The sequence below is a fragment of the Staurois parvus genome, unplaced genomic scaffold (assembly GCF_062004578.1).
Source record: "Staurois parvus isolate SC_StPar_1 unplaced genomic scaffold, SC_StPar_1.0 ptg000230l, whole genome shotgun sequence".
Lineage (NCBI taxonomy): Eukaryota > Metazoa > Chordata > Amphibia > Anura > Ranidae > Staurois > Staurois parvus.
The window spans coordinates 5,797,374-5,808,045 of NW_028318026.1; the positions used below are offsets into that span (position 1 = coordinate 5,797,374).

Below are 10,672 nucleotides of genomic sequence, written 5' to 3' on the forward strand. Positions count from 1 at the left end.
ATTATGGTAATGATTATTTTTCTCCTTCCTAAGTACAACAGAAAAGTTGTCTAAATATGAATGATTAACCTATTAAACTGGGGATAAAAAAACTAATATGAAAAGTTATTCTATAAATCTTCATCTACTTGCATATTAAAGTTATACCAGCAAGAATTAGTCTATGTAGAAAACTATGCTTTAAATCAAATCCACCCTGGTGACTAAACAAAGAAAAAAAGAGCAGCACTAATCTATACAAAAGTATTTAAAAAATCAATACTATAGTAATCAAAAACGTAAATATCCATCTTTGATTACGCATATAATGTACATTTTTTTAATATTGAGCACTTTACTATAATATCAAATTTTCATACTTTTAGTTGTTTAGGTTTGCACTGCTCTTTTTTTCTTTCTTTAGACAAAAGAGTTAATGCCTGTCAGAGTATATATGGACCTGAAATGTTGGGTGAAATTGGGCCTCACATTTATTTCTAGATTGAAGTAAGGTATAGTGAACGTATTTTTGCACCAAACATTTAATTATGTGCAGGTGATTCTGAAAAATATAACTTCTTCACACAATTGAATAATAAGTAGAAAAAAAAGTTTGGTTCACTTTACACTTTAGTAAATTGGGCTCACGTTCCCTTGACCTAACCTCGCTGCACCTCACTTCTTTAGTACACCAGTAAACGTATGCCCTATCTTTCTGTAGTAATAATGTCAAACTTGTTCCTTAAATTCTTACGTAATAAAGTCCAGGAACGTGGCCAGTGGCTCGAAGGAATGGTTCCTGAAGTAGTGGAACTCCGCCATTAGCTTCTCTTTCAGCTTTCCATCAATGATGGGTACTGTGAGTTGACCTGTCTCATTGGCCAGGAAGTTTCCATAGTCTGTGGACTGCAAATGTAATTTCAAGTCTACAAATAGAAGACATATGTAGATTATTATAGCAAAGAAAACAATTGATGATAGGGATAGAAATTGTTGTAAAGCTTCAGTAAAAACGTATAGGGCTCAGTCACACTTGTGAAGAGATTGGCAGTTTTCAGCTGCAGTTACTGATCAGTATATTGAGACAGCTGTGAGTGGCAGTGTTAGGCCCCATTCGCAATGTGATGCAGCGCTTTTTTGTGTGCTTTTTGTTTTGCATGTTTTTCATGCAGCAGCATAAGACAGCCAATTCACTTGAATGGGCTGCCCCATTTGTGACAAACATGCCAAAGTAGCTCCTGCACGTTTTTCTTTTAGAAGTGAGCCTTGTGCATTTTTGCAGTGCATGTTTTGGCACGTTTATCACACATTTTGTTGTTCAGCAAAACTTGTAACTGCTACTTGCATTTGGGGTGCCAATAAGAAAAAAATGACACCCCATGCATGATGCGTGTTTTGGCGCGCTGTTTGCGTGTTGCTGGGAAAGCACACACTTCTGCGTGTGCTCCTGGAACACAAAGGTGTGAATGCAGCCTTGGAATACAATGTCCCAGTGGCGGGGGGAGGGGGGGGGCATTTTTCCATCCACTCACTCAGGGCTGCTGTTAGAAACCACAGGGTTCCATGCAGCCAACCTGACAGACCCCCCTCCCCCCCCCCAAAAAAAGGCACAGTTTGCTATACTTCAGTTATGAATGAACACATTGAGTGATCGGTACTCTTTGTGTTCATTCAGGAAAGGAAGTGGCTGACAAATGTGACATATTTACCAGATCTTTCCCCCCGCTCTCTATCCTGAAGGATCCTACTGTGTGCTTGCAGCTGCTGGTGGGAAGGAAAAGAGGGAATGTAGCAGCACTGTGGGGGCACACAGGGGGGCCTAGACAGCAAGGGGAAAAGTATGGTGTACATGAGGAGTGATAGGTGCGGGGGGTGGGCACGGAATACTGGAACTGATCCCCTGTATGACTCTCTCTGCAGCAGCTGAAAGACAGCAGAAGGGTGAGGAGAAGAAGCCAGCTTAGAGATGCTACAGAGAGAGCCATACAGGTGACTGGTTTCAGTAATTGCCCCCCCCCCCTCAACCTACTCTGTGCCAATCACCCTCCCTGCTCATTTCCTATTCACCTCCTGCTGGCCTGGACCCCGTACAGGAGGACTGGTGGTTCCCCCTTATCCACAACTCCCACCCACTGGCTGAACGAAAAAGAACCCCAAAACTTCACAGCGAATAGCCAGTTTGAGAATGAAGACTTTAGAATAACAGTTAGGAAACTCTAAGGCATGTTCAAAGGTTTCAGAGTTCAGCGATGACAGCCTATACGTAGTATGTAATGGTTAAGTACAGGTTTCCTTTAAGCTGACACCGCAGGCATTGCGTTACTTTAGTTTTCCCAAGAAATAAATGGAAACCATGCTAGAATTTCCAGGTACTGTAATGAATGTGTCACGAAGGACGTCTTTTACGATTGCTAAACTTAGTGGTCACATGACAGAGGTTGTGATTTATTGACTCATTTATTGTCTCTGGAAGGCTGAATCTAATGTTGAAATCATCTTTCCTGTTCTTTGGTTGACCTGTTCATGATTACCAGCACAGAATATATAAATGCAACTGAAGACTGGTTGTTACTAGAAATACACATATTTTTAACTTACACAAGAGAATGTCTGTCTGTATCAGTCAGACAGAATAAAGTGGACTTTTTAAAGTGTTACTAAACCCACAACAGTAAAATCAGTCTGTATATGCAGCAGGGGCGGACTGACAACTCATGGGGCTGCCGGGCAATAGGGGATCATGGGGCCCCTGTGTCCTTGCCCAAACTCAAAAAAGCCTATGAAAAAGGTACCAGGGGCATCTCATAGGGCCCCCTACTGATCCCGGGCCCTTGGGCAGTGTCTGAGTTTCCAAATGGTCAGTCCACCCCTGATATGCAGTAACACATGCTTGTTGTACTCACTGTGGAGCCTAAGGAGTTAATTCTCTGCATTGTGTAAAAAGGGTATTTGATCCTGTCTTCTCTGATCCTCCCCTTCTTCCAGTGTCTACTAAATATTTCTTGATAAAACAGAGGCTCTGGGGCAAGCTGCACATGCTCAGTTTGGTGTGTATTGCTAGAGTGTTTTTTTTTCTTGGGAGAGTGCATGTGATCAGCACAGGGCCAATCAGCACTGTCCAGACAGAGGTCAGGGGTTCTGCATCCTCCTGGAGCAGAGAGAAAACTCCTCCTGCAAGATGTAACCAGTGCTCTGCTGGCCACTGATTGAAATCACAAGACTGCTCTAACTGCTGGTGGGAAAAGATATGTGTATTGTGGGAGACCAGATAGAATGAATGCAGGGTCCTGGGTTTAGTACCACTTTAAGGAATAGAATACACCTTGCAATATGTTTTTGCTATTATTATTTACAGAGTTCAAGTTACCATACCATTCCTTTCAACAACACTCTTCCCATAGGATTATATGTGCAATTAATGCATTTTATTTATGTTATTTACCTGTAACATCCTCACATCATTGCAGCATGTGCGACTTGGTTTACATAAACACTGACAGGCAGGGAGAAGGGTTTTTGACAGGGGTGCTCATCGTATTCAAGAGCAAAAGCCACTTAAGTGATTTGGTAACCAGTCGCAGGCCACTGTGAAATGAAACATTTCACATTTTTTACTTTAAATAGCATAATGAGCTTTTTCCTCTTGTAGCTGGTGATTCCAGTGGGAGGGAGAGCAGGAAAATCCGGATCTCAGTGGTTCCAGTATCTAAATGAAAAGGATTGGTTCCTGCATAATGCCACCACTTCTGTCCAATTGTAAAACAGAATGTGACAGAGTGGTCGCAGGGGCCTCCTGGAGTATGGAGTGTTGTTGCCACTGCAACCCCTGATGCTACACCAGTGGTTGGTGGGGTGTGATAAAAACCACCCATCCCCCAAACTGCAAATGTGAATGAGCCCTTACTGTCCTGAGTTCCCTATAAGGCTGCAGGTTTACCCTCACAACGGATGCAGCACAGTGCGCCTGTGGCTTTCCTGCAGGTTAGCTGCTATTTGCCATATAACTCTATGATATCTTGCGGCTGTGGTGCACTTTCTGAAAGCGCACCAAAACTCCTGCGTCTGTTTGAGGTCCAGGGCCACATCAGAGGGCTTCAAGGGCCACATGTGGTCTGCAGGCCATAGGTTGAGCAACCCTGGTTTATGACCATAGGGTCTCTTCTGTCCTAAAAATCCTACGCATCAGCATTTTGTTTCTTGATTCCAGTTTAGGATAACAGGATGAGATGGAACTTGAAATATCAAGTCAGCTTTAGCAACCTCCATAGTTCTATCCTCAGAGGTTCCATTTACTATCAGTGCTGACAAGCAGATAATGAACAGATACTGTAACTATATATTTTTTATAATAATCATTTTAAAAATATATATCTGCTTCCTGAACTACTGTTCTGGACAGGTTAAAGCGGTATTAAGCCCAAGAACAAAAATGTAATTTATATTACAGCTTACCAATCCTTAGATGTGGTGGCTGCAGTAGTTTTCTTTTTTAGTGTTTTTTTTCTCTCTATTTCATCTGGTGATCCTGTCAGTAACACACTCCCTGTCTTAGGGTGTCTGCATTCTGGATGAAGTAGTAAAACAGACACCTTTGGACAGCAAGTGTACTATCCAAACGCACACGTTCCTGCATTAAAAATGGCTGTATAAGTGGGTGCTGCAGCGACCGTCGGCTGGAACAGAACAGAATCAGCAAGGGAGAATGTCACCAGCACACCGAGGATCACCAATATGGGTCCAAAGGTTTCAATAAACGATCACATAGTTACAGCAAGGCAACGTTTCGGAGTCTCGCAGGACCTCTTCATCAGGCATGTAATCACATGTCACATGCCTGAAGAAGGGATCCTGCGAGACTCCGAAACGTTGCCTTGCTGTAACTATGTGATCGTTTATTAAAACTTTTGGACCCATATTAGTGATCCTCGGTGTGCTGGTGACATTTTCCCTTACCTTTGGACAGCAGCCTTGTCAGTCTGGGTGGAGAGGAGTGTTAGGTGTACTAGAAGATTTGGATACACTAACAAATTGAAGCTAAACTCCAGCTAACACTTTATTAAGAAGTTACAAAAAACATTTTTTTTCCTTTTGGGATAAATGAATAAAAGCTGACCATTGTAAGCATCCCTGACGGTGTTAAGTGGTTTGTCTCTAACCCTCTAACTGCTATTTTTGTCTGGACAGCTTGATATGTTAAATGAAGTTGAACAATAACAGACTTACTGATCAGATCACCAGGTGAAAATGGAGAAAAAAGCCTTTTAAAAAAACCAGAATGCAGACATCACATCTAAGTATTAGTAAGCTGCAATTTAACACATTTATTTATTTTTTTAGGGGGGGGGGGTTAGTACCACTTTAAGTTTCCCTTTAAGCTTCCATCTGAGGCTTCTACCACAAAAAGTCATTAATTTGATTGATGAATACATAAATAAGCCCCATAAAACAGAATCTGACAGTGTTTATTTTTGAGGGTCATTTTGATGAGAAGTCAAGTCAGGATTTCTTTGGATTCTTCTGAGCTGTGCTGAACAGTACCAGCAGAAACTGCCTGAGCTCAGAGAGATGTTTGTCCCCACATAGGACACGCCGACTGTTGCCAAAACACAGGAAAGGTCACAGTGCTGGAGATGCCTGGGAGTAGCGACAGAGCTGATGCACAACGTTCTGTGTCATTAAGCAGAAACATTCATTGGAAAACAAAGACGACCCTCCATGGGCTATGACTGTGTACTGTATCACGGAGGACCCATTCATATTTATGTGTTATGACAATGTACAGCAAAAAGCACGCATTTACGTGCGCTGTCGTAATGCATTGCGATGCCTCTGCTCCATGTCAGATGTGTTGCAGTGCCATTCATTGTGAACGCACAGTAGATCCCAGTGTACAATACACCACACTACACCACAACACGTACATCATGCGTTATGGTTCACTCTGCTTTAACCACTTGCCCTCCTGAGGATTTACCCCCCTTCCTGACAAGGCCATTCTTTGCATTATGGCGCTGTGTTACTTTAACTGACAATTGCGTGGTCATGCAACACTGCACCCAAATGAAATTTATGTCCTTTTTTTCCCACAAATTGAACTTTCTTTTGGTGGTATTTGATTGCCTGTGCATTTTTAATTTTTTTGCGTTATAAAAAAAAGCGGACAATTTTGAGAAAAAAAACAATAATTTTGACATTTTGCTACTAAACATGTCCGGTAAAAAAATTTAAAAAAATCAAATTTCCTCATAAATTTAGGCCAAAATTTATTCTGCTACATGTCTTTGCTACAAAAAAATCACAATACGTGTAAATTAATTGGTTAACGAGAAAGTTATAGCGTTTACAAATGGCGGTATAGATACTGCAATTTTTTTTTTAATTTTTACTAATAATGGCAGCAATTAGCGACTTATAGCAGGACTGCAGGCAGCGTTCTGACACTGGGAGGAACTGACTTGGTGTCACTGACATCCCCAGTGACACTAATACAGTGATCACTGGCACTGTAGTAATGGCACTGGGCAGGAAGGGGTTAACATGAGGGGCTAAAAAAAAAACCATTGACATTGTACTAATGGCACTGGGAGGAAGGGGTTAACATGAGGGGCTAATAAAAAGCACTGACATTGTACTAATGGCACTGGGAGGAAGGGGTTAACATGAGGGGTGATCAAAGGGTTAACTGTGTGCTGTTTTACGAAGTGCTGTGTCTGTGCTTCACTTTAAGCACACTGCTCTGCATGGCTTGCTGTGCACAGCCATCCAAAGCAGTGTGCATAAGCTGACATGGAGGAGAACTGTTTCGTTTACAAACAGTTCTCCTCCTCGTTGGAGATGCTCAGCAATCACGGGGCGCCAGTGAGTAATCACCGGCCGGGACCCAGTGATTGACAGCTGCAGCCACGAATGGCGGCACTGACGGGAAAGCTTGCATACCATTACAAGGGAACTATATTGGCTCTTCTAGGGATGCATGCTTTCAGATATTACTGTATGGTCACCTGCTTTCAGTCCCTTTTTTTCATAAATGTAGTTTGATACTGAGTTTCAGATTCTTCTTTTGGCTTTATACACAGCTATGCTGGTGGGGCAGTGCTCCTGTGTTTTTGCACATTTAGGAGCATCGCATGTAGGGCAAACCATTTATTTGAATAGGCTGCCCTGTGCACTAAAATCGCACAAAAGAGGTGTGGGCACCAATTTTTTAAAATCACATCACACTACATTACCATGTGTTATGGTGCAATTTAGCACACATGCATTGGCTTGTGCGTTTGGGGTGACATTAAAGAGAAACTTTACTCGGGTTTAGAAAAAAAAAAAGAAATACTGTAGTTGCTGTCTTTTGTGAAACAAACACTTAACAGCCCACATCATTGTCTTCTCTGCAGTTGATTCTTCGCCGGGCTCCTGCTCTCCAGCGCTGCCATCTTGGATTTGGAATGACTGTGACATCCAGATATCTCACAGCTGGCTCCCCACTGTGCATGCGCGAGGCAAGGCAGTGCTGTGGGACTGCTCCTGCAACCTCCTGAGATGTGTGACATGTCCCATGAGGTTGTGGGTGGGGGCAGCAGCCCAAAAGGATGTCAAGTCATTCATTATATTGCAGTTTAATAGATGTGATGGCTGCATTTGTTTTCTTTTTACACTATCTTTATTTTATTTTCACCTGGTGATCCAACCAGTAAGTCTGTTGTTTTTCAACAGAATAAGTTGTCCTGCAAATGTTAGTTTGTCAGTGAAAAGTGTTGAGACAAACATTCATCATTCCCATGGTGCTTACAATGATCAGCTTTTATTGATTTGATTGATCCAAAAGAAAACAACTGAAACTGATTATAAAGTGTGAGCTGGACTTTGGCTTCAAATTAGCTTCTAGTACATCTAACACTTCCCTTCCCCCAGACTGACAATGCTGCTGTCCAGAGGTGCTCCCTGTGCTCCTTCATCCAGAGTGGGGGCACTCTAATGCAGGTGGTGTGTTACTGGCCAGATCACCAGGTTAAAATCGAGGGGAAAAAGCCTAAAAAAGAAAACTATTGCAGCCACCACATCTAATGATTGGTAAGCTAGAATATAATACATTTTTAGTTTTGGGTTTATTACCGCTTTAAGAATGAACGACACCAGAGCACACTTATCACGTTTTCATGTGCTGCGGGAAAGCACGTGATATTCCCTTGCCACTTAACTGTGAATGGGTACTTTGGATTTCTGAGTATTAAATGCTGCTTTCATTTCAGTGGGTTGCCTTATCCACGAGAAAAGGAGGGAAGAAAGTCTGCGACCATTTTATGAAATCGTGCCGCAACAAATCATGTGAATGTGCACTGCACCGCACACACTCTGGTTGCTGATACATGGAGATATTTAAAATTACTGGAACCCTCACGTTTCTGCTAAAGTGCAATGTGTTTCTCTGCATGTCGGGAAAGCTTGCAATTTTGAGCGTTTTCCCAACACGCAGAGATGTGAGCTTAGCCTTAGGGCTCGTTTACAGCCCTGCTGGTGAGTGGTGAAAACATGTGGTTGAGCCGTATTTTTACCTCTCCCTTAAGCTGCAAAGGTAGCACCACAGGTGGTTGCATGCCATTGTTGCTTTGCTTTGAGCCCTCAGCAATGATCCCTCCTGTTGTGCTCAGCAGGCAGTACCATCACAAAATGCTACTCATTCAAGTCAACGTGGAGGTGCTGCAGCTGCCCACATCCTCCTTGAATTGTGTTTGCTTTTCACAGGTGCAGCAATTTAGCTCCATGTCCAAGGCTAGGTTCACACCTATTCAGTTTGCATTCGACCCGTTTCTGCATTGCGTTTTGCTTTTTTCACCTGCGTTTATGACGCATTTTACAGCCACTTATGCGTTTTGCATTTTTTTCCCTGTTGCTAGGCAGATTTAACACGCAAAATGCATAAAAAACGCATCCAAAACTTACTACATGCTTTTCTGCAGTGTTTCCATTGAAGTCTATAGAACCGAAAATGCAACTTTTTGCGTTCAAAAAAGTCCCTGACCCTTTCCAAAAAACCCACCAGGTGAAAACGTTGAGATATGAACGTGTCGTGTTAAATGGACTGTAGTGTGTTTCTGCAAAATGCAAAACATTGCAGAAAAAGTTTAGGTGTGAACTTAGGGTAAAGATTCCTTGAAAAGAACATCAGTGGTAACCAAGGCTAATAGGCGGGTGATTCATCGACATTTCTGAAGCCCAACAAACACCCGTCAAAATCGTGTGCATTGCAGTGGCCAGTGTTGTTCACATGCTTTCATTTGTGTCGCTTCGCATTGTGTCGTGCCAAAATTGATCCAACATGTGTCATTTGGCTGGCTCTACAGCTCCTCAAATGCTTCCGTTGATATCAATGTAAACGCACTGAAAACACAGTACAAGTGCAGCACAAATGCCCCTATGGTGTTTATAGTGCGTTGGAGATGTGTTTAGAAAGTGCTACTTGCTGAGATGTTAGTACAAGAATCCATATAATAGAAAAGCAACACAGAGGAGGCATCTGAAAAGCATGTGATGCAAATGCGTTACAAATGCGTCATAAACACACCAAAAAGACATCTTAACACAATTGGAGGGTTCATAGGCATTCAAATTTCAAAGTATGTCTAAATGAGGTCTAAGGGTAAATAAATAACAATCTTTGCTCAGATTATCCTGTAATAAATACATAAACAAGGCTGCTTTCACACTGATCCGTGGCAAAAATGCATATGTTTTTGTTGCGTTTTCAGTTCATTTTTTTTACAGGAAATGTGACTCAAAAATGCCCCAAAAGTGCAATGTGGGTGTGTTTTTGCCGCATTTTCTATTGATTTCAATGGGGAGGTGTGTTTTTTTGTTGTGATTTTTTTACTGCACCAAACCTGCACTGAAAATGCAGCAAGCTGGATTTAAAAATAAAAACGCACCGGACCCAGAGTAGATCAGTGTGAAGAGTTCCATAGGAATACATGGTCACATGTTTGTCTTCTGCTTTTTTTAACGCAAAACCAGAAGAAAAACGAATGAGCGTAAAAACAGCTTAAAACATTCTTTACCTTCCAGGGTTTCACACTGCGCCAGGTTGATGTAGTCGGCAGCTTTCAGGATTCCACCTTTAAATCCTCGGACTAATCCCTCCAGGTAGCCGCTGTTCACATTGAAGTAGAACTCGTTGGATGGCATGTCTGTTGGGGTCCCTAACTCGTCCTATTCTGTACTAGAACTGCTGTACGTCTCACACAGTCTGTCCTCTAACAGGCAATTATTTCCAGCAGGTCACAGGACGGGGATTTCAGGAGACCGTCTTCCTCTTTCAATGCTTTATAAACAGATCTCTATTGTTTATTATGAAAACATCAGCCTGAGAACTGCAGAGAACCTGCCGCGACCGCCACAGAGGCGAGGAGACGTGCTGTATACATCACTATATATCTGATATATTTATATATATTTAAGTATAACGGTGGATATATCACCGAGAGTGAAAATCCAAAATTATGGGTTGTCATCAGCACAGGAATACAGGGAAAATCTTGTAATGGGGCACTAGTCCGGGCAATCCTGGTGACAACCAGGAATTCCTTTACTTTGAAGGGATTTCCTCTAACTTCCTGTTTTGGCTATGGGACAGGAAGTGAAAGGGAAATATTCCCAATGGGGAAAGACGTGACCAAAAAAAAAAAAACCCTGACAAGGGTTA

At 42.2% G+C, this 10,672-nt stretch overlaps 1 protein-coding gene across 1 annotated transcript in view; it reads right to left on the reverse strand.

The window, feature by feature from the left end:
- Window positions 1-10,297, reverse strand: part of ATP6V0D2 (ATPase H+ transporting V0 subunit d2) — a 31,932-nt gene extending 21,635 nt beyond the window's left edge. Inside the window, exons 1-2 of the mRNA XM_089679711.1 lie at window positions 10,029-10,297; window positions 734-905 (exon numbers count right to left, since the gene is read on the reverse strand). Coding sequence (XP_089535837.1) covers window positions 734-905; window positions 10,029-10,155 — 299 coding nt within the window. The 5' untranslated portion in view covers window positions 10,156-10,297. The remainder of the gene's footprint in view (window positions 1-733; window positions 906-10,028) is intronic.
- Window positions 10,298-10,672: the final 375 nt, after the last annotated feature.